The 25,138-nt window shown below is 32.7% G+C and overlaps 3 protein-coding genes across 14 annotated transcripts; all 3 read right to left on the reverse strand.

The window, feature by feature from the left end:
- Positions 1-12: 12 nt before the first annotated feature.
- Positions 13-2,452, reverse strand: RpL5 (ribosomal protein L5). Its single transcript, XM_069112384.1, has 6 exons — positions 2,311-2,452; positions 1,619-1,804; positions 1,409-1,543; positions 994-1,196; positions 557-734; positions 13-289 (listed from the first exon to the last, which is right to left on the reverse strand). Exons 1-6 carry the CDS (start codon positions 2,311-2,313, stop codon positions 101-103), a joined length of 894 nt encoding a protein of 297 aa, XP_068968485.1. The 5' UTR covers positions 2,314-2,452; the 3' UTR covers positions 13-100.
- A 1,044-nt stretch (positions 2,453-3,496) lies between these two features.
- Positions 3,497-7,126, reverse strand: LOC138179540 (protein-associating with the carboxyl-terminal domain of ezrin). 3 transcript variants are annotated; one of them, XM_069112416.1, is made up of 7 exons: positions 5,949-6,131; positions 5,651-5,853; positions 5,063-5,507; positions 4,782-4,971; positions 4,573-4,709; positions 3,784-4,467; positions 3,497-3,699 (listed from the first exon to the last, which is right to left on the reverse strand). In XM_069112416.1, exons 2-7 carry the CDS (start codon positions 5,843-5,845, stop codon positions 3,521-3,523), a joined length of 1,830 nt encoding a protein of 609 aa, XP_068968517.1. In that variant the 5' UTR covers positions 5,846-5,853; positions 5,949-6,131; the 3' UTR covers positions 3,497-3,520. The 3 variants fall into 3 exon arrangements, with proteins under 3 accessions (XP_068968517.1, XP_068968516.1, XP_068968515.1); XM_069112415.1 differs by lacking the exon at positions 5,949-6,131 and adding an exon at positions 7,084-7,126 and having other exon boundaries at positions 3,497-4,467; XM_069112414.1 differs by having other exon boundaries at positions 3,497-4,467.
- Positions 6,869-25,011, reverse strand: nocte (no circadian temperature entrainment). Of its 10 annotated transcripts, none has more exons than XR_011173076.1 (20): positions 24,567-25,011; positions 22,323-22,470; positions 21,814-22,074; positions 21,440-21,593; positions 20,845-20,961; positions 20,470-20,762; positions 19,843-20,386; positions 19,028-19,693; positions 18,060-18,496; positions 16,182-17,873; positions 14,047-16,014; positions 13,053-13,247; positions 12,566-12,874; positions 11,817-12,002; positions 11,541-11,676; positions 11,100-11,444; positions 10,901-11,025; positions 10,342-10,621; positions 10,004-10,234; positions 6,869-7,131 (listed from the first exon to the last, which is right to left on the reverse strand). XR_011173076.1 is itself a non-coding variant. In XM_069112392.1 (19 exons), exons 2-19 carry the CDS (start codon positions 22,413-22,415, stop codon positions 10,083-10,085), a joined length of 7,944 nt encoding a protein of 2,647 aa, XP_068968493.1. In that variant the 5' UTR covers positions 22,416-22,470; positions 24,567-25,011; the 3' UTR covers positions 8,735-10,082. The 10 variants fall into 10 exon arrangements, 8 of the variants coding, with proteins under 8 accessions (XP_068968493.1, XP_068968495.1, XP_068968497.1 ...); XR_011173077.1 differs by lacking the exon at positions 6,869-7,131 and adding an exon at positions 7,138-8,579; XM_069112392.1 differs by lacking the exon at positions 6,869-7,131 and having other exon boundaries at positions 8,735-10,234; positions 22,332-22,470.
- Between the last annotated feature and the right edge of the window lie 127 nt (positions 25,012-25,138).

Below are 25,138 nucleotides of genomic sequence, written 5' to 3' on the forward strand. Positions count from 1 at the left end.
AAAATTACAAAATTTCCAGTACACATTTTTTATTTTTATACCAAAACATTCTTCATGTATACATGAACATCGATTTTGATGCAGAAAGTTGACAATAAAACTAAGCTTCTACTTCCGCCAGTTTTTTGAGGAAATTAGCTTTCCTTTGAGCAACACAGTTTTTCCTTTCTGCTAAAGAAAGTTTGCGGCGATTCCATCGCTTTTTCACCGGTATTTTTTCGTTAACGATCTTTGTGTGTTCTGGATTTGCACGTATAGCTTCATGGGCGCTCTTATAAATACCCTCAATCTGTAGACAAAAGTTATACAAATGTCTTCTAATATTTAAAATTATATATAATATATAGAATATTAATATATAAATAAAAAATTAATTATGAAAAGTGAAATGTAACAAAGGTTAATGTGAAAAATGCCACGATCAATGCATTTATCTCTTAAAACCAATGCACTTATTATTGTCCAACTGCGACACTGCAAAGATCATGAAATTTTGCAGTAATTATAAGCTGGACGAATGAGTGACAATATGTAAATAAAATGTATGAACACTTACACTATCAGCAGTAATACCATTTTTGATGTACTGTGAAAATTGTCGTTTGAAAGCGTCGTCATCATCTTCTTCTAATGTTCTCATGTAATTTGCAACATGTTGTCCAAATATGTGCTGTCGATGAACATCAGCATTGAAAGATTTTGATTCACTATCATACCCAGGAAATCTCTTGGTGCTATTTATGGAAAAACAATATAAAAGTTTAAACATATGTTTAAAAACATATCCTGTATTATTTCTATCTTTAATTATATATTATCAGAAACACATTTTTTCATCTCTTTATATCCATGCAAAGACAGTAAATTGTATTGTAGAACACAGATACAAAATCATGTCTTGCTACGACTCAGATGACGCGCATGTGTATGGTAACATCATATTTTTTTATAATACATCTTAATATCTTTTATAATAATTATGTTAACAAATACCTATGTGGAATATTGAGACCACCATCAACAGCACCTTTCATGGCGCCGAAAACTCTAGCACCAGTTGTTGTACGCATTAAACCAGTATCTAAGTAACATCTGAATGCCCCAGGACCTTCGTCTAATTCTTCAACGTTATATTCATCACCAGTTACTTCTGTTGTTCCAGTGTACAAGGTATCTAGGCCTAATTTTTTCAATAACTATAGAAAAACATATGGTATCACATAATTTTGGAAACAGATCCAACTTCAATCGTATTGAATATTATACAATTGTTGTTCAGAAATATACAACAGGGAACAATTAATATCTCTTCAGTTATACATCAAAGCGAGCTGAGTGTTTCATCATTAAACAAATATTTAAGTATAAAATATATAATTGTAAAATAAAATAATACAAAAATACTTACTCTTCGTGCTAAAAGAAGGCCTGTGCAATATGCAGAAGCATAATTTGTAAGCCCAACTTTAATGCCATATTTTGGAAGTTCATGACTGTATGCTGCACATACAATTCTATCTCCTTCGATCCTTGAATACGCAACCTACATGTATGATAAATTTTAATAATTGAAAGATAAGTCTTTTTAATAGATTTTAAATTATCTAAATATATGTACCTGACAGGTAATATCCTTATTTGATAGACGTACAATTAATCTGTATTTAGGAGTATTATATTTATTTTTATCCTGAATAGTTAATCGTTTACGTGCATAATAATCTGTCTTTCCTTCACGTCGCCTTCTGAACTTAACTTGGTAACGTTTGAAGTACTGTTTATTCTTAACAACCTTTACAAACCCCTAAAAAATGATACATATTACACTCTTTAGATTAAAAGAGAACTATAAACTTTTTGTTTAATCAGTATATAATATTCAGTGACATAGGGAATAATTTTTTCATTCATTTGTCAAAGTGAGCTAAAACTTTCATCATTTAAAAATCAATATTGTTTATTAAAAGAATTTACTGAAAATTTCTTTAACGCTTTTAACATATTATTTTTGTATCTTTCTTTCCAAGTATACCTATGCTAATAATGTAAATTAAAAATAAAGGGCAAGATCGCACTTTTGATGATATAGAATATACAATTTATTGATTTGAAGTAATAAACAAAATATATTAATATATTACTTATTTCACATTATTGAAACAGTATATAATAATCAGCTACATGTTGTAGCATGGATATCATTCCTGGAATCCTTTTGAATAACATGCATCTACTACTTCTTTTAATATTAAATCATTTGTATAAATAATTAAGAATCTTATTTATCGAATTACATTAATCTTTACTTACCATATTACCAATAAATACAATGAAACTCCTTTTCGAAACACTACCTTTGAATGTTCCACGACTTCCACGTATCAAAAGGAAGTTCTCGTGTACACTCGTTGCGACCTCATCGTGATAGCGCCATCTACTAGTTAAAAATTTTACTTCTTATTAGTAATTAGGTTCCACTAACTTACTGATAGATGGCACTCATTGTGCACAAAATAGGACCCTTTACGCTAATTGCATATATATAGTTAATTATTTACGTAAGAAATTGGAATAATATTATACAGAGAAGATTTATGGGAATTAAAGCTTTGATTTAATCCGAACAGTTCGAGAACTCGTCGTATAGATCGAGAAATTTGAGTCCTTTAATTTCGTAAAAACATTAGTTCGACTGTTTCACCACCAGGTGTTATAGTGTTATATGGTCCACTGATTTGGACGAATTTTTAAACTTGCTTGAAACTAGGGGGAATATTTAAATAAAACCAGGGATATAACTAATCGTGAAAAATTCCTTGTTCGTATGCTTTAAATTTTCATTTGAAATCTCAAAAGTTAACAAATTTTCTAAATTGTGCCATCTGTCGATTGAACATAAATGTACAACACTTTAGACACAAATATCTCAAGATTAAATGTTAGGATTGGCATACTTATTCATTGAATTTGTTTTTTTACGCTTTATAAAGATATCAATAAATTTGTATATATATATTTTTATTTAAAAAAATTATGATGACCTTGAAATGATATGATTTCCACAATTGCATGTGATCCTTGAAATATCTTTGTCTGTTATATCTTTGTCCTGAGAAGCTTCTCAATTTCTCATATAATATAATATACGTACCAAATATACATATATGTATATTATATTAATTTAATCAAATATTGCGTTTATTTGTATGAAATTACCATGACCTAAATTACGAACGCCTATAAATTTTTTTGAAAAATTACAGTATCTTATGTAGGGAAAGTATCCTTTTCGTTAGCACTGTTTAAGGAAAAAATCACTTTTCACAGCCCAAGTTTCAAATTTTCAATATGTTACATAATACAACACATACTTTTGTATATGGGATAGTACAAAATGATTAGTAGACAATATAGTGACATGTGGTAGCAGATGGGTTAAGCAAATAATTTCAATTAACTTATTTTTTCGAAATAAAAATATTATATACAAAAAATATTATAAGGAGTAATATATATTTATTCAAGTTTTTATTTCATGAACATCTTCTGTTCCCCAATCGCTTAAATCCTCCTCCCAGCCATTATTTTCTTCAGATGTTTCCAATCCATTTAGCGCTTTTATGTCAAATACACTCTTTGATAATATTTGTGGTTGTTGTATGTGTAAAATCTGTGTCTTCTTTATCACAGGCTCCATGTCTGTGAAATAATCATATTCTTCTTTACAAGTATCTATTAATTTTGAATTTTTAATATCAAGCTCTGAAATATCGGATATAATACCAGCTGACTTCTTTGTTAATTTCAATTCGCTTGTTTTATTTTTATCTATATTTAATACTGCATCTGTAGTAATCCTTAATGTTGAATCCAAAATCGAAATATCATTGGAATTGGATTGAGATTGAAAAATTGCGTCGGAAGACTGTGAAATTCGAGCATGCACGTCTGCAGTTTCTTGTATGTCCCAATCAGACCACGTGTATTCTTCTTCGATAATGGAAGAAGTAATCTCTTTTTTATCTTCACCTCCATCTGGAGATGGTCTTTCAGGTAAATCAATTACTTTTTGAATACTATCCGTAGGAACCACGAATTCAACATTTATACTGTTCTTAGTTTTCTTATTATCTTTCAGTTTATTTGGTCGTCCATCTGTAAATAACTTCCCTCTATTACCACCGATTACTGTGGCAGCGCCTAAGATTGGAACTATGTCAGCTAATGCTTTTAATGTTGCAGATACAAGATGATCATTTGTGTCTTTAATTCCAACAAGTAATTCAGGAAGTACTTGAGATTTCAATTCATCTACTTGAAATATATGCACAAAAGAATTAAAATATGACAAAAGTACTAAACGTATTGATACATCTCGTATACAAAACATCTGCAATAGTTTGGGTACCAAATAGACTTTAAATGTAGAAATTGAAAATAAGTTACTATCTGTATTGTCATTTCCATCTGTAAATAAAATCATGGATCCTCAATTTATATTAAATTTATATTATTCTCAATATTTATACTCAACTTATATTATTATACAAAATTTTATTTCTTTTATTTTACCTTTTGGTTTTAAAATAAATGGTAAAAGCTGTTCTTGTGCTGTTGTATCTAATAAAACCATTCTTGAAAGAAGTAAACGACCTAATTGTTCAGCTACAATATTTTCAGGAAACATTCTTAATTGTGTTATTAAGGTTCTGTAATACGATTAAAAAATTTTACTATTACCAAACACACAAGAGATTGATAATATTTTTTTAAATATTTACCCAAAAAATATTTCTTTTTCCTTATTACTTTTTAACACTAACTCATTTAAAAATGCATATATTCTCATAAAATCGTGGGTAAAGAATGGATGTTGTAGTACATGGGACAGTTCGCACCTTAGAGAAGGATCTGGATTTTGCAGATTTTCTTTACAGAACTGTTTAAACTCTAAAAGACTAGGTACATCATCTAAAAATAGAACAGAATATCTATCCATTAAGATTTTTGTTTATAATTATTTAAAATAGAGTATAATTTTAATTAATTATATACCGTTTACCTGGATCCTTTTGTCTCAATATCTCTTCAGCTAAAACTCCAAATGCATACACATCAATTGTTGTAAAATTTGTTAAAGGGATAGTTGCATCTTCATTAGTAGAAATCGCTTTCTCGCATCTGTAGCTTTTTATTTTTTGTAAATAAGAAGAAGTCAAATCATTAAATTTACATAGACATTCCAGTCCTCCAAGTTTCCAACATCCCTCAGGTGTAACATAAATAGAACTTTCGCAAAGATTATTATGAGATACAAATGCTTTTTCATGAAGAAAAACCAATGCACGTAAAATACTATATAAGCCCATGCATATTTGCAGTGTATTCTGGGTTTCTATTGATTGAATTAAAGGTTTAACTTGTTCAGTAGCTAGGAAAAATTTACTACCTTTTGACCATGAAGAAACGTACTTCAATATACATGGATGTCTATATAACATTAGATTCTGAAACATAAGTATATTATTGTTACACATATCCATTTTTTAATTAGCTAAAATAATATAACTAAAAAGAAAATTAAGGATGATTGATACATGCACATGTGACACTCTACAATATGTAAGGTAATTAATGAATCAATGTTAACCTTTGCAGCTTTCTCTAAAGGCGATGGATTTCCAAAATTTGCATTATAATGTAAAGATGGCTCACTGACAAACACTGAAATCCTTTGTGCATTGTAACCATTCACACAGGCCATATAATGCGTCCAAAAATCAGTTATTTCCACAGGTTTTTCGTCAATTTTCAGCCCATTAAGGGCACTTTTTTCATTCCCCATTAATTTTACTGGTTAAAAAAAAAAAGAAATTTATGTATAAATACAATAATGATCAAAAGCAACAATATCTTTTTTGTTATGAAGAATCCTCGTAAAAAATTACCTTACGTCTCAATTTCATTCTACTTTAAACCACATCACTATGACGAATTATATACATCGTATGTTCAACTACCTCTTCGGTATTTCTCTGATACGAGATATGATATACGATATATATATGATAGACAACGAAAAAGTGTTTCTGTTGTATTAGACCGATATATATTTTTATTAATTTTTTTTTGCATCAAAGTCTGTATTTATCTAACATTTAAAAGTACGAAATATATTAAATATTTTTACTTGTGTGTGTATAATTAAATTATTAAGAATAGGAGAAAAAAATGATATCTGAAACGTTTTACTTTTAAAGATATAGAAATAGGTTCATATCAGTCGTAAGACAGTGCAAATACTGCAAAGTACTACGATTATAAATCAAGAATAACGCTTTATCAGTATTCATTTTATTTTCATGTTGTAATTATTTATATAAGTTTGAATTATTCAGATATTTATATAAGTTAAATTTTAATTGTAAATAGATGAAATCATAGATGTTTTATAACTTAAAGCTGGCTACGAGGGTCCGTCATATTATTATGTTACATTTTTAAGATTTACAAAGAGCAATTTATCGCACTATTTAATTTCATTATTTTCGCAGCATACAATCAGTAGCGTAATTTTGCAGCATTTAAAAACAACATTTAGTTTTAAAATGAAACATACAGAAATACATGTACACATAAACCGAAAAAACAATTATTATCAATATCACGTTCATACATACGTTTTAACATTTTGCCGCTATCTACTTGCATACATTCCATACATACACGGAGTGCTTACTCATCTTTTCCAATGCATACGTAGCATTTCCAGATTCTACATCAGTAGTAAATAATTAAAAATATTTGTAGTCAAAACAGCACATACTTTTCGCTACTATTAAAGGTATCGGTATATTACACGACTATGATAAATTGTTCATTATTATTATTTGATTACATTGTAATCGACAGACCCTTGCGCCTGCATCTTATTTGTTATATTTTTCATATACAATCCAGAAGATCACATCGCACATAAGCGACAATAGGCAAATGGATAAATCAATTATACGTTAAGTCTTTGAAATATTTCAAGATACTTTCACACAACCGGTTTCTGTACTTCTGCGCCGTATTACTTACATGTCCTTCGATTTCTTCATCCATGTGTTGTCAGCCGCTAAATATTCACTTGTAAGGATAATATTATTTAATAATATATGTGTGAAAGTAATGATGTCTATATCGTTAGTGATGATGTTGACAATAAGGATAATAATATCAATGACAATGATAATGACAATCGATTATGATTATAAAGGTACGCTCTATTATACTAATTGAGAGTATCGTAAAATTGATATATCAAATTTATAACAATGATTAGAATGATAATGATGACAACAACGACGATGACAACGACGACGGTTAGTGGTAGTATTTTTAAGTAATATTGGTATCATTAATAAAAGATAATGAAATGTAATGAAATATCATGAAAATTATAGCTAAATATCGGAAAATGGTATATGTTATAATGAATATAAAATGTGATATATGTATTAAGAAATATGAAGCAATACTACTGGAAGAATATTATTGTAATATTAAACGCTGTAGTAACATCAGTAACAGTATCAAGAACAATAACTAATTGTATGTTAATGTTACAATCCATAATGCTATACTATTATAATAATCACATAAACAAAGAGCTGTTGTTACTACTACTTCTACTACTGTTACTATTGGCACTACTACTATTAGTACTATTACTGATATTAAAAGCTATTAGTTACAATGCGTAATAACAATGAATGAAATAATAGAAAACTGATTTATTTGACTAATTATTTTTGAAGCCATAATAATCACTTGCGATATTATTCAAAACTATCCGAGGAAATACAAATTTATTTATGGCAGTAAGTCAAAGGCACCGGTGTCTCAACTATTTTTCAAGCGCGTGCTTTCACGCTATTGTTCATACATTTACAGTTATGATTATTAAACTTTTTACGGAGATACTCATGAAAAAGAGTAAAGTAATTAAGCGATAGCAATATTTTTTTATTAAACATATTTCAGAAAAATTAAAATTGTTATTGATTTGTACTCTCATCTTTCTTATAGAATTATGGAAGAAACTTTAGTAAGAATTTATGTAACTTTTACACGAAATGACGATAAGATTGGCAGTGTATATTTTAACAATTCCATAAAACATATTTAATTAAACGAGTAATCGTCACTCCAAAAAATTAATAAAATTTATCTCTTTTATATACTATTATTTATTTTAAAAAAATTTGCATAATATTAATAATAAAACATTATCGTCATAACGGGGATGTAGAATGGTAGTAATGATGATGATTTCAACGACGATGACGGGCAATGATGGCATTGATAATGAAATGATGATAACGAAGGCAGCAGCAGAAACGATGTCAGCCATATATTACAGCTAATAATAGTAATTATTATTATGATAGTAATGCTGATGATAATAATAATAATAATAATAATAACAATAATGATAGGAATAGTAATAGTAGCAACAGCAGCAGCAGCAGCAGCAGTAGTAGTGGTGTTGGTAGCAGTAGTAGTAGAAGCAGCAAGAATAGCAGTAGTAATCTCTGTAATGTTTTTTTTGCTATAATAGTATGGATTAGTGATAATGTAATAATAAGTAATAAGTAATAATAATAATAATGATGACAATAATAATAATAATAATAATAATAATAATAATAATAATAACAACAGCAGCGGTAATAGTAACAACGACGGCGATGGTGATGATCATATATTATATATGTTGCAATATAGTAATACAATAGAAATAATGATGATGATAATGATGACAATAGTATTACAAATAAAATAAAATTAAAATAAAATAATAATTATTATCGTATTATTGTAGTGCTAGAACCGCAACGAAAGCAAGGAGTATACAATTCTTCTTCTACACATGTACGTTGCGACAGACAATGCTGCAACCTAGTGGAATATTACTATACACGAAAAATCGAGCGCATTTCGAATTTCTGTAAGCAATACTCCTCGTATCATTTATTTTTCTAATAATCGATACTCTTTTTGAGAGTGGTTAGGTCATGATAATATATTCAGTACTATAAACGATTGTTGCACTATTTATTTTTCACAAGCTTCACCATGACCTCACAGTATATCAATAAACGATTAATGTACACGAATTTCTTTAATTGTCATATTGGGGAACGTCATGCAAATTCGTACGATCATCGCATGTATATACTTTCTTGTTTTAATTTCGATATACACAACAACAGTCTTCTTCATCGATTTGTTCTTTTTTCATTTTAGTGATACTCTACAAATAATAGCGACGATCGTGTAATATCTTTGTCGAACTACGTTTCACAAAAATCTGATTTTAATATTATCGTATACCACAGACCGCCGTCGTGTCCATATACAGAAACATAAGTCTTGTGCACATCTTTTTTATCTTCACAGTTGATAATGTAATTAATTGATTCGGATGATCGATTGACATCGAGTGAATATACGTTGTGCGCGTCAGTCTAATCATTTAACTTCTTTTATTTATTTATTTATTTATTTTTTAACTGAACAACGTGTTAATGTCCCTGATGTTGAAAGACGTAATTTACAGGGACTTTTTCAGATGATAATTATCCTCGATGGTATCGATCAGGTTTCACTTTACTTCGGGTATTTGTCTTACATCCCCGACATTGCTGCCGTCTTACTATTTGCAATATTTTTTCGAACAGAAAGGAATGTTCGATAAAAGCGATTTGTTTGTTGAGAATTCATGAAAGGTAAAACATTTATGATTGTTAATTCGGAGAAGCATTGGTATGTATAACAACAATATCACCTATCGTTTTCCTTCTTTGATACACCATGATTAAATTATTCTAACTAGACATGGCCAAATTATTAATTACGAATTCTAAGCTCGCAAGCCGCTTTAAATCGACAAATATAATATCAGTTGGAGTTCATATCGCTCCACACGTATGACAAGTTAATCATTATCATTTACCTTTCGATCGATGTCGCACCATTATATATGATCGCAAATTGCATTTTCAAAATGTAGATCGAATGTTCTTTGTCACAATTCACTCGTTTTGTTGATTCACTTCTTCCTTATTGTCATTGTCTTGTGAATTTACGTTTGTTTTAGCGCCTCCTTGCTGAGCACCAGAACTACCATCGTTGATTTTATCATTGTGTGAATCTGTCTTTTCATTTGTGTCCATTTTAACGTTTCCTAAAAGGAAAAAATAAAACAATATAAGAATTAGTTTGAATTTTTTAATTTGATGATACTACAACAGTTGTTTATATTAGCATTATTATGATATAATAAATGCGAACCTTGAGTAGAATAGTATTGTTGTTGCATCTTCATATTTCGTTGCTGTTGTTGCTGTTGATGCAGATTCGGTCTGTGGCGGTTTATTTGAACTTGTTGCTGCTGCTGTTGCGACGGCATGCAATTAGGTTGTTGTTGCTGTTGTTGCGTAGGATTATTCGGATTTGGACCCGGTGTAAATGGAACAACTGGTCTCTGAATGGGCGGTGGATATCTTTGTTGCGATGGTTGAATTCCAGCACGTGGTGGCATGCCCATGCCACGAATATTTTGTTGTAAAATCTATAATAATTTCATCATTATCAATCTTTTCTTTTTTAATTTAATATTCTATATATTACAATTTTATCAATTGTCCGTTGTAAATATTAGTTACTTGTTATTGTCAATTTTATCAAAAAATTAATTACCTATTTCCTACTATTGTTATCTCATCTCTATAATTATTATTTATTGTTCTCCTAACTTACAATTTGCTTCAGCAGACTGAAAGACTTAATTATAAATGTAAGAACATAGCAAATACAGTTTGTTATTGATGATCTAAGCATAATGACTTACCAAAGTTGACTGACTAACACCTTGATACTGTTGATATTTGTGATGTTGCGTTGGACTAGGTTGTGGTTGTTGAGATGAAGATTGTTGCTTACAGTTTCTTGATTTCGGAGATGGAATTTGTGGTGCTGCAAAGTTTTCTTGGCATTATATAGATTCCAAAGAACGCCATAATAATTTAATAAAAAGTAATTCAATTTACTAGAACTGAAAACTGATGCAAGCACATCTTGCTGATTCCCCGATGGACTCTTTAATTGTCTAGGCTGTTCTTGTGGTTGATGTTTGCTAAGAAAAGTAGGGCCTGTGTTTGCTGGTCCAGGTAGTCCTCCTGTCGGATTACGAAACTGCTGAGCTGCTGCAGCAATCTGTAACCCCGAACTAGATAAAAAGCCTGAGCTGAAGTTTTGAAGTCCAACAGGAGCAGCACTGCCAGTTGCCAAACTTTGGCTGTGCTGACCAAATCCCTGAAGTCCATAATGAGTACCAGTTTGCTGTGTAGCCCCCCCTGGCTGATAAAAACCTGTTTGCGATCCGGGAAATACATCTAAAATAAATAGAAATATCAAAGAATCATAAATGAAAATATAATAATGATAGTTTATTTTAGGAATTATCAATACATATACATTTCATTACTTACCAGCCGAAGTTGCGCTATAGTAACTATTAGCCGAGGCTTGTACGTTCGGACCGGGTCTCTGTACCAATTGGGAATTGCCCATGTAACTGCCACTCACGCCGAGTACTTGATTTGGATCATATGGTATGTACGTTAACTAAAAAAAAAAAAAAAAGAAAAAAAGAAAAAAAAAGAAAAAAAAAGATATACGCATCTTGCAAATAATCTGATAAATAACTTCGTGCAGGAAATTAAATAAGTATTAACCATATGTCGTTAAACTAAACTAAGACGTACTGGGTTTGGTTGAGGAGCAGACGGTGCTTGAAAATGAGGAGCTTTAGTTCCGATAGCTCCAATTGGTTGAGAGGATGGCTTCACACTGGCTGACATCAAAGAATTTGAAGAAGAGCTAATAAGAACTGTATTTGGATTATTACTAAGCTGCTGATTTTGTCCAAATGGCGGAGCAGCAGCTGCGGTCTGTGAAAAGTGAACGTTCTTGTATTTTATTATATTATATATACATATGTTCAATGAGATATTCAACAAATTTTAACCACGTATATTCCCAATAACTAACATGCATAGTAGGTTTGTTTCGTTCTCAATAATTAACACAAAGCTTGTGCATGATATTTGGTTCAAGCTTTTAAATTCGACTTAGTTAGTTTACTAATATACTAAACTTTTAAACAGAAAATATCCTCATATGCATATAGCTTCAACGAGAGTAATAATAGAGTATCTAATTGATTAACAAAATAAAACGAAACAAATCTTTATTGCATATGTTATTTTTTTTATTCAGAGTATGTTCAATATATGAATCAAGTTGATTAAATAATACCTCACAAAACATCCTGTATATATATTCTTGTATCAAATTAATTTCAGCACCGAATAATCGTTCCTTTTCTTTCTTTATTATTTATTCACGTAGCAACGGATTGCGATAGAGAACGATATTTGATATGTGATTTGTAGTTGTTGAAACAATTTTCTCGAATGCGAAACGGGGTACGTTACACAGGACAATTACTTACGATCCGGTACTGTGAAAGATTGCTTTGATACATATCCGGAGTTGGCGCATTCGGTGCATGCGGTGGCGGAGGTGGGGGTTGTTGCAAATAAACGTTCTGTTGACTGAACGAATTTTGAAGAGATGGCGCATATGGTGGATACTGTGTGAAAGGAGATCGGCTCTGGTCTAACTGAAACGCTCCATAAAGACCACCCGCTTGAGCTGGAAGTTGACCGGAGCCAGTGTTAAATAACACGGCTGGCGGAGAAGGTATAGCAGACATGCTACCATATTGCGCAGCTTGAGATCCTGGATATTGGGGAAACTCCTGAAAAATAAAAATATTTAAAATAAAATAATGATAGTAATAGAACAAAATAGAAATGCACATTAAGCACAATACTAAGTTACAAAATTTGTATCCTATAGCCTATGACAGATTCTGCAATAATGCGAAATACGAAACATGAAAAGTATAGGCAAGCATTTCCAAAATAATTTTTCACCTGGTAATTAATATGAGAAGGTTGTCCCGTGGAATTGAATGGAGGTGGGCTCAATGGTCCTTGGAGACTGACAGGAGGATGCCCAATAGGACTTTGACCTGCTCCAATAGGACTTGGCCCTGGAACCGTTGAACCAGACTGACCACTGCTGCTGCCCGAGGATTGTTGCTGCGGCTTCACCTGCGGGGGAACCAGCTGCGCATCAGGCAAAGAGTCAGCATCTTCCCACAGGGGACATGGTGTTTCGTTATTTTTAGTTTTCTATTTACATCACTATCAACTGCCGTTCTAATCGATGCTGACGGAATAATGCGAATTTTGGGAAACGATTTTCTCTTCTTTTTCTAAATCTTCTTCTGAATTCTGGTGAAAATAGTTAGGTTCATCGCTAACCGCGTAAGTTTAATTAAGTGAGGAAAATCAATAATAAAGAGATTATATCCAGTAAAAGGGTATAACTGTTGAGATGATCATGATATTAATGCAATAAATAATAAAAGCAATGATAATACAGACAATAAATAATTTGAGAGAAAAAAATATTATAACAAAAATGATAATGATGATGAGCACGATAATATCTTAATAATACAATGGTAACGAAGGCAATTGATATGTAAAATGAGTATTTACTGATGTTAATATTTAGAAGAGATATGCCAAAACAGGAGAGAGAAAAGAATGGGGACAAAAAGAAACAAAACAAAAAGAATGAAAAAAAAAAAAATGAACAAATGACTCTCTAATAGAAATAAAATTGAAACAATGCGCGTTAGCCACTTACCTTTCTGATTTTCACCATGATAACTATTTAAGGGAATTTTCAAGTACGAGTAAAGAACGTTAAAATTGGAGTAAAGAACAGAATGAACAAACTGGAAAAAATGCATTTTACTCAAATTTATACTGAATGTCGAGTCAATTTCTAGTGATGTAATAGTTCAGATATGCATGCATGATAACATGATATAATGTTCGCGAAATGATTTCTCACCTTGCACACATTCGTTGAAGTAGTTATTTCATTTTTCATGTTATTTTGATTGTATTGTTGATGAGGGCTGTAACTGTCATCAACATCCGTACTTTCGAACGCTTGAGGGAAAGTATTAGCTGTATTGACGACATTACCATCCTCGTGCTCGACTACGGTTGGCATAGGTGCATTTTCCCATACTTTTTTTACCGATGCAATTTTTAAGTTAAGCTCTGCCGTAGAAGGTGAAATAGTATTTTGACCAGTAGCCATGTGCATAGATCGGGTCATTCCTAAGCTTTTACTTTTGTCTTCGGTTAATTGAGAGAGATCTGAATCAAAGGTGAAATCTAATTTCATATCTGCGTTATCTTCGTTTTTATTAAACGAAAGAGGCATTTGAATCGGCTCTTGATTTTTATCTTTTATCAAGTCACTTGGTTTATTTGAAAATGCCACAGGTAGACTTTGTTGCTGCTGTTGTTGTTGTTGTTGTTGGATGGTGGCAGAGGTATTACCTTCTTCTTCCAAATCTGTGCGTTTTTCAACACGTTGTTGTTGAGCTTTTATATGATTCGGAAATTTGGTTTTTACTGCTAAATCAGAAGGACCAGCCTTGGTAGTTTTTGAATAATTCGTATTCTCAAAAATTAACGTTTGCACAGGTGGTGAAGAAACATCAGAGACTGAATTTTTTTCAATCAGTTGGTCTTTCAAACTTTTTCCAGCATTTTTTTCGCCATTTGGTGAATTTCGTTGGCTACTATTACCAGAATTTGTCTGCTCATTAACTTCGTGGCTGTGAATATGACCATGTTCGCTCTGCGTAGATAAACCAGTTATCAACTGGATGTCAGTAGGAACAGCTGATGGAGAATTAGATTGTAATTGACTCGTTGTAAACGGTTTATCCCAAGCGTTTACAGATGGTGGAGGTGCAGGGCCGCTGCTTGACGAATCTTTACCGAAATTATTTGATGAATTATTGATTTTAGTTGCATCGTTTGGCTCAGATGCACACATTTGTTGCTGTTGCTGTTGCTGCTGTTTAGCTAAGCGCTGTTTTTGGAATCTGGGCGCAAGCTTTTGGCTTCGTAAAGTTCTATCATATTGTTTTTGTACCATATTTGCCGGTTGTGGAATGGCTTGACCAAGCAAAGGCGGTATACTTTGTATTTGTTGCAATGAAGTCGTTTGCTGTGAACCCCCATTTGCTTTCGACTTAGAACGATCGCGTTCTCTATCTTTCTCCTTTTCACGTTTCAATGGTTTTGTCTCTTCTTTTTGGCCATGTCTAGATTCTTTTACATTCTTCTTTGAACGAACCTCTTGGAAACCATCTGAATCAACTTTATCTTCAACGATGTTAGGACTATCCTCCGTACAATTATTCGTTTCCATTTCGCAATCGATTATAGCCTTTTTCTCCTTTCCTTGGGATCTCTTATTGATATCATTGAGAGTTTGATTAACTAAATTAGGATCGCTTAACTTTATTTCATCTATACGATTCACCGTACTATCCTTTATCATTGATTTACCCGACGTTGTCGAATTGCTACCAGAAGTTTGATTTCTCGATCTTCCGTTTTGTACTTGAGCCGTTTGTATCAACGGCGGAATGCTGCTGGAATGATTTTTCTGATTGGCGAAACTGGAATTCTGTAGATTTCGTTTCTCCGCGCCAGGCGCCCGAGACGCTGTATTGGAAGACTTTACATTTTTTTCTCGTTGTTCCCGATTGTTTCCTGTCTGTTCATTTCTACGTGAATGCACGTTTGACGCTACGACATTTTGATTACTACCCGTGCTTGCACGCGCAGAAAATTGTTTGTTACGACTGTTACGTGACTCTTTGTGATCCTCTGCGTGGTCCTCGCTGTTCTCGGACGTGGTTTCCCAATCTTCATTTCCTACATCCGAAGATGTTTGCTTCGATACGTTACTACCACTGCCACGGTAACGCAATTCACGGTTATCTCTACCCTATAATCATGGAATGGATTCAAATGTAAATTATTGCTTATTCTGTTAAAATAATATTATATAGAAACGACTTAAATGTTTATTAAGAATAAAAGAAGAAACGGGGGAAGAAAGAAAAGAAGAATATAAAGAATGAAAAAACCGTTTACAAATTATCTAAAACTTACCTTTCTACTTGCACTGCGAGTTCTTTTTGAGCGAGATTCCTCTTTTCTTGTAACTTGTACCTTTTGAGAAGGAACATTGCTGCTTGTGTGACTTGTATCTTGCTTGTTACAAGATTGTTGAGTTTGTTGAGACTGCTGGTTTGGAGATTTGGCACGCTTTCCAGTTATTCCAGCAGTAAGCGCTTGTTGTTTTGCTATAATTTTATCGTCTGTAGATTCGTTCTGTGATGGTAACAGAGAATTTACCTCCTTTTCTGGAGTAGGTGTTGAAGGATTCTGTCGCATAGAATTTTGTTTTTCATCGATATTACGCTCAGAGGAAAAAGGACTCTTACTAGATGGAGGTCCATATCCCTCCATTCGGCTGCCGGTAGCAGTTGTACTTCGAATTCGGAAACTACTTCCTCGACCGCGGCGAGACGGTTCACCCGAAGGTGCAAAACCTTCACGACTTACTTTACTATCGTAAGTTCGTTTTTCGCTGCGTTGTGATTGAGAATAATCGGCCCGTTTTTCATCTCGACCAGACACTATTACTTCACGATTGCGTTCTTCTTTTTCTGCTTTTTGACTAGGTTTCGGTGATCTAGCCGATTTCTTCTCTTCTTTGCCAGACTCTGTTGAGCCAGACACTTCATCAGCGCTATTTTCCGAATCCGTATGTCCATATGAACCACTTCTAGCAGAAGCTGGTCTAGTGGCGGCTCTAGGTCCACCTCTTCGTCCTCTTGTTTCTGGACCACGCCAACCTCGTGCATACACGCTATAGGTGCTGCCCCATTGACGTCCACCTCGAGAATCACGCACTCTGGAATTTGATCCGCCACTGCTAGTTCTATTTCGAATATTTTTCTCTCGTTTATCTTCCTTCACCTGTTGTTCCACCGCTTCATCTTCGTTCAACGTGTCTTCTCTTTTTTCTAAACTTAACTTCTCGAAATTTTGCTTCAAATCCTCCGAATCCTTGTCGTTCTTAATAGGTTCTGAAGTTTTTTCTTCTTCCTTTTCGAACGTCGGAGAAACAGCATCCGCCCAGGCTTTTGGCGAGTTATCACCTCTTTCCATTACTCGATTGTTTTCATTAACTCGATCGACTTTTCTATTCCAAACATCCATTTCCTTCTTCGCTTCTATAGTCGACGATGATTCTTTCGTCTGATCTTTTTTATCTTGATCGGAACTTGCTCGCTTTAATTGAGTTAGATTACGCTTTTCGTTTTTCAATTCGTCTGCTTCAATTCTTTCTTTAGTTACCGGTCCTAGCGGTTGCCTTCGTTCCCTTTCTCGTTCTCTTTCTCGGATATCTTCATGGTAGACATCTCGTTTATTTTCTTCATAATCGACAACTTCATTTACCCAGGAACTGCAGTCTCGCAATTTGTGCGAATCATCATCTCGCAAAGATGTCTTTGATTCTCGAGAAGCACGACTATCACGAGAATCTGGTCTTTGCGGACGTTCGTTGCGTTCCATTCGTTCTTCTCTTTGTATATCACGACGATTATCGATCATTCGATCTTGAATGATACGTTCTTCGCGCCATTCAGTACTTTCTGATCTTTCTCTTTGATCACGATCTCGTTCTCGTTCACGTTCACGCTCACGGTCGCGATCACGTTCACGATCACGTTCGCGATCACGTTCGCGATCACGTTCGCGATCACGTTCACGATTACGATCATCAAAGGGATCCTACAGATGAACATAAGTTTGAAAAAAAGAGTTAGAATATGTAAACATATATTCATTGTATTAATAATATAGGATTAATAATAAAGAAATATTAGAAATTTCGAAGATTTAAAATAATATACTATTGATAAGATCGGCAAGATAAATAAAAATACTATTACTACTAGTAATAATAAAGTTTAACACCTTTATATAATTATCATAATCCTTTTTATCCTTGTTATCTCTTTCTCGAATCTCTCTCGCATCTCGGGCATCTCTGGTGGTACGATTATCACGAATATCGCGAGTTTCTCTGTTATCTCTGGACTCTATGCTATCCTTTGAATCTCGATCTTTAGTGTCGTCGAAGTATCTTTCACGTTCCCAGGAATCACGAGAATGTCTGTCATCATACTCGTGATCTCTACAACTGCGAGTATATTCATCGTAGTAACCACCTGATTTGCGTGTGTCGTACGGTCGATGAGAAGAATGACGATATCGATCGTCTCGAAGTAGAGAACCACGATAGTCTCGGGATGGAGGTCGATCATCATCCATCGAAGTGGAAATATCTGAATCTGTTCTACTTCGGCGTTGTGACGCTCCATGAGATGATGATGCTTTTAAGTTGTTGTCTACTAATACAAGCTTCGTTGAATATAACAGTAATAATTTTTCACATGTAGATAAAAATAACAGAAATGGAGAACAACGAAAATCATTATTTCAGATTTTCCAAAGCAAAAATATTAAATACTCATTTTTTTGTCACAGACATTCATGAGTAGACATATATTTGTCCAACGTAAACGTACTTGATGTTTGTATGTGTAATATAGATACATGCAAAAGTACGCGTATATGGCAAAAATATATATAGATATATATATATAGGCGTGCATCTATAATTAGTGGAAGCGATATAGTCCGATCATAAATTAAAATATTAAACAACGAGACACCGATTGATACAGCCGTAAGGGTGTTAGAGTGGCTTGTGAATAGATATTTAAAATTTCTTTCACAACTTTAAATTGCTATTTAGAATTTTAAAACATTGAAAACATTAACGTCTTTGACTGATTTATGACCTTCCTATATTTCTTCCATCTGCTATACGTATCCGTTCAAGCTTATCATTGAAAAGGCCAAAAAATAATTGAACTTACTTAAAGAGCTGTGACTATGAACCCATCTACCAGGATCGTATTGCTGAGAAAATGGAACGGATTGCGTAGTTGATCTTTCGGTATTAGGAAAAACTCGATTAAGACCAGCATTGATTTTTTCCGCCTGTTGCTTTTGAAATCGAGGTGGTAAATTAGTTTTATAATATCGCGAGGATGAAGCATGTAGCTCACGATCTCTCGTATCCCTTTGATCACGATCGCGGTCTCGTTCTCTATCACGTTCACTACGAATACTATCTTGTCTCGTGAAACTCTGTCGGTCCCCTTGTCGAAAATCTGATATTAACTGATCACGTGAATCTCTGTTATCTTTTGGACCGTCTCTAGTTTCACGTAATTCACGGTTTAGTGACTTTTCATCTTTTCCTTCAGATCGCTCGCGTTCCCTGTTTTCCCTTTCTCGTTCCCACTCAGGAACTGGAATAGGCACTGGTGGAACGCTTATTAAACCTTTAGATTCATTAGCTTGTTTCTCCTTCAACTTTTGCTCTAAATCTTGCAATTTTTTAGCTGCCGCTTGTCTAGTTGATTCCTGATATCGTTTTTCCTCCTCTTCTTTCCGTTGTCGAGCACGTTCAACCGCCGACGCTACTTCAACAACTTTCAGTCTGCGTCTCTCGTTCCACGCTTCGTCATCTTCTACACCTGTTTTCAAAGTGAAGACGAAAGTGATAAACAAACAAATTTACGAGATATAACACGATGTACATAAGTGGTTAGTTTAGTTTAACTAGTACAAATGAAAATGAATTCAACTCTATAGATTTGCACCTAAGTCACATAAATGTTCTGACCTCTTAAAGAATGCACCGAATGCAGTTGTGACTGACCGCTATAACTACCAGACCCGTTCGAACCACGATAATCACGGGATAAAGTATTCTGAGTCCACGAACGATGAGTTGCTTGATCTCGGGATTCCTTCGAATCTCGATTATCGTGAGTTTCTCGGTTATCACGGTTATCTCTTGTCTTCTCTTTGTCATCTGTTGAATTTTCCTCTATTTTTTCTTCCTTATTGTCCTTTCTTTCATCCTTTTTCGAAGGTTCAGGATCAGGTTCGTCGTCGCTGAAGGCAAGCTTTTGATTATAATCAATATCGTCATGTGCTGCCCAGCCAGCATCGCGAGAAATATCGTCCATTCGAGTAAGATCTTCTTCTTTAATAATTGGTCGTGTAATAATTTCTTCTTCAGGAACGCGTTCGCGTTCTTGTTGACGAACAGGCGGAGGAGGAAATCGTTCTGAGGGATAATTGAATCGAGGTCTAGGTGCACCAGAACTTGTATTTGCCGGAAATTGAGAAGGAAACCCACCAGAAAAATTTCCTCTGTACATCTGGATATATTCAAAAAAGTTAATTTGATGAACTAAATCAAATAATATTGTCAACGATAAAACATATAAATAATAAAGCTTACAAATGGAGGAATAAGTCCTCTGTAGTGATGTAGATTTGGACCAATTTGATGAGAATTAGAACTCACAGCATTTTGACTGTTTGAAGAATTATGAGGGCCTCCCTGGCCCATTCCCATGTTGGGAGACTGGACCAAGTTCTGTCGTCCGCCAGCAGATATGTCGGTATGTCCTCCTGATCCAGTGATATTCAAAGGGGGGGCCTGGACCCCTGAACTCCCACTTCCAGGACCTGTAGTTGCTATTCCTGCACCACTGCCTGTACGACTTCCACCTTGTATCCAACTTCCTTCCGCTGAAATAAATTATTTATTTCATTTAATAAAAAGAATCATTTATTTAACATTTTTAATATATAATAATAGAATTTTTAATACTTTGAGGCCGTAAACTTGGTCCAGGTCCGTATTGCGCACTTAATTCCCGACTTGCCGTTTGCTGTTGCTGCTGCTGCTGCTGTTGTTGTGACTGTTGTTGGCCTCCTGATACAGTACCTATATTTCAATAGCAATGAAAAATCCCATTATGATTACGTGATCGTTAATTCGATATTACACTAATTTTTAATTATGGTAGGTTTACAACAAATAAAATTCTACAAAATAAATTATGCTTTATAAGTTATGAAACAAGTATAGTAGTTACTAGTTCGTGTAAGTTAATAATTCATAAATAATATTTAAAATAAAGCAAACGAGAAGATAAGAAGAAATACATCCTGCTTAAAGACCAAATGTATGATTAACTTATATTATATTATACTGCATAAATATCATTAATCTATTGCAGGGAGTTTTTATATATACATAAATCATGTCAATAATCACAAATACAACAAAATTTAAAGGGAAAATTGTACACATATTTTGTATATATTTTGTACATACAACTGTACAAAAATATTCATATAACAGTCTTATATCAAACAATAAATATGTCACATGCTATTTTTTATGATATAACTTTACATACCATCTCCAGATCTGCTCATTATTGCACTCCATGATGATTTGTTGTTTATATCGGAAGAATATGAAGACTGTGAGGTATTTTGTTGCCCTGGGAGTAATGGATGTAATGATGTTGTGATGGTTCCTGTCACACATTGTGCTGTTGAAGAATTTGCCTAAAAATAAAATAATTTATTTCATCAATTACTTCTGTAATCCTTAATAATTATATGGAAAGTAGAAGAATAAAATAGCATATATATAGAATGTATAGAATAATAACAATGAATATATATAAATTTTTATATATAGAAAATATATACTGTTTTATAATTTAACAGATATTTTTGAACAAATATGAAGTCTAAAATTTACGTAACAAACGAATATTTTTACGAAAGTTACAGTGGATGTATCTGATGCAGTTACAGTCGTGGTGGTTGTAGCAGTAGTGGTAGTTGTTGACTCTTTGGTAGTAGCCCAACCACTTCCTCCGCTTGGCACAAGACTGACAGCTGGATCGTTACTGCTATGTTCACTTTTTAAACTAGGCAAATTAGCGGGAGGTCGCCGTGCCGAAGGCACTTTCCCAAGACTTTGCATTCCATGTTTGCGTGGTAGTGTGTTTTTTTGCTGATGTTGTTCTAAAGACTCTCCCTGCAAGTATAAATCGGATACCAATCCCACTTTTCTTTAAGCAATCAATTGCTTGTTAATACTTTTATTTTTTAATGGTAATATATACAATAATTATTATAAAAATACAAAATAAATGAATACGAAAAGCAAATATACTCAAAAAAAAAGGTATAAAGAATGGAAAAGCTGGAGGGAAGATAGGAGTAAAAATAAGGAAATAACAAATAAGGATGGAGGGAAAGAACAAAACTGTTTAGCCAACTCACCCTACTCACCCGGTACAAGCTATTGATGTCTAATGATTGAAATTTGGATTTTCCTTTCTCCCCCTTCGACACAAGCCCTGACAGAGTAGACATGCTGTCTGCAGGCAACCATTTAGTATCAATCAGACCCAAAGAACGAACCCTTTGTCTGAAAACATAAATGATATTTATATACATCTATAGTTTTTACTGTAACAAAATTAAACATAATTCTATGATATAAAAATAAAAATAAATATTTTTTACATAATTCATTAACATTGTATAAAAAATATTTTATGTAGTTTTATAGTTATCTTTTCCTTGATATTACCTGCTTACTGTTCATTCTAACAACTTTTCAACTATTTGCAACAATGTTACAAAAAAAGATTATTAACACTTTATTGTACAAAACAGCTGTAGTTGCAGCTATAGCATTTTCTCAGGTTTTCAGTGAAGTAAAAAAAGAAAACAGTGATCACATGCTTATTCTTTTTTACTAACACATACAAACAATCATTACATTGTAGAGTAATGAGTATCTGTTACTGTAATAATACAATAATATAGTAGTTACAAATGTGTTTCTGAGCATTTCCCAATATTTTTATATGTTCACAAAGATGTTAAATGAAATTTATCTATGTCTAATACACAATATATAACAATAATAAACATTTTGGAAATACTTTTTTATAGCGAACTCAAGGTTATTTTAAGTATTTTAAATAAAACTAAGTAATTATCTTTCTACAATATTATTGTATAAAATATTAAGATATATTCAAAAACCATAACTTAACACATTTATTGATGTAATATCAAATTACAGCAATGAAGTAGTAATATTTGTCTTTTTGATTCAGTCACTTGTAAATAATATAAATATAAGCATAGAACATTGTTCTATCAATTTAAGAATAACATATTCAAATCTTTACAGAAGAATACAATTGCAGAAAGCGACATTAATTGGATCTTATTAAACCAAAATTTAATAAAGTAATTATTTTCAAGCTGTATTTTGTGCTTGAATTTATTTTGTTCAAAAGACTGAACCAAAGATAAATATTACTACTTCTACTGCTATAAACTTGATATTATGAATAACTATATAATGTTTCATGCATGTTGAATACATTTTAATATCCTCTACAATATAATGGAAAAAGAATTATATGGTTCCATTTGAAAAATTTGAGGTGACTTCGAATTCATTATTAAAAAGAAATATTTTTGACGTGTTTATTATCATTATAAGCTGTCAGCAAATAAATTATGATTAATAATTTTTCTAAATTAAATCATTGTACATTATCAAGAAGTTCCATGAAATATTAAAATGTACACCACACATATATCTTAACATAAATATGAAGGACATTTTATGCAAAACTTAGAAACCAGGATTTACTTTTTCCAATCTTACACATAATGAAATTGTTAGATGTAATAAATCTTTCCTAATCTTTGACCACAATGTTTATAATATATTAAAGATATATGTGTATAATGAAGAAAAAGCATAAAAAGTTAATAGTTATTAATACAATTAAATAAACAAAAACGGAAGAAAAGAGAGGGCAAAGAGAGAGAGAGAGAGAGAGAGAGAGAGAGAGAAAGAGAAAGAGAGAGAGAGAGAGAGAGAGAGAAAAGAAAGCTATCGCGAATGATAGTTATTAAATTATGCAAAAAACTAACTGGTACGAATCAGGTTTGTTTCGCATCAATCATAATTTGCAAATGAAAATATTAACAAATACAATTGGACAAAATTGATGAATAATACTGTATAAAGAATGGTATGAAAGAATAATGTTGCTCGATGCGAAAAGTAGAAAGCGGACAAAAGAGTTTCGCAAAGCTTTGTTACGAGAAGGAAATGGATGCGATGAACATAGAATGAAGAAAAATAAAGGATGACGAACAGGATAATGGATTATTAAATGAAATAAACGAAAAATGATAATTAGAAAATATGAAATATAGATAGAATATAAAGATCGGACCCAACCCCAGAATTGCGATGTCAAAACGAAGAAAATCCAAAACAAGAAGATTCACGTCAAAATATGCATGAAATTAAACAACAATAGAGAGTTAGTAAAATTAGCAGCTTAGAAAAGATCAAGATATCATGGTAATTATATTAAATAAAAAGAATGCTTCTGAAAGTGAATGATCAGACGACAAAGTTAGATAGGTTTCCACGTAGAAAAAAAGATTTGGACGGAGAAGTAAATCAAAGAAATAATGACTTACCTTGGTCCGCTCCGAATGGGTTTCTAATTCACAAAAGGGTTAATTCCCAGTTAAATTAATTAATGTCCGGATTGTCACGGATTAGAATTATTATAAGCGTACCGCGCCTGCGAGACACAGAAACTTCTTTTCCACAATTCGTCCAAGATGGCGAATGCGCGACTTTCGGCTCTTCTTCCGCGATCAATACAATTACGTCATGCAACCAAAGAGGAGCCGTTTGCACAGACGCGCCACTCGTCTGGATTTTCTTGCCACTCTTTTATGATAATTTTCACAATCAACCTCTTTTCTATTTTATTATACAAAATATAATTTTATTTTCAATTTAAATTACGTTAAATACGCTTTTTACAAGTTAAACTTATGCCACGGTATCCAATATCTTTTTTTACCTAACCGTTACTTGTAACAAGAAATGAGCGGAACATTCAGCAGAAATAAGTGGCGCTGCTACGATGATCCCTTACCGCTTTAAACCAGAGTCAAATTGATTACAAATATTTGCCTATTTTTCATCAAATATATTCCATATAATTAACAAATAATTCAAATATATTGCTTTTATTTCA

This window comes from Bombus flavifrons, chromosome 5 (genome assembly GCF_040668555.2).
Source record: "Bombus flavifrons isolate JBK064 chromosome 5, iyBomFlav1_principal, whole genome shotgun sequence".
Classification (NCBI taxonomy): Eukaryota; Metazoa; Arthropoda; class Insecta; order Hymenoptera; family Apidae; genus Bombus; species Bombus flavifrons.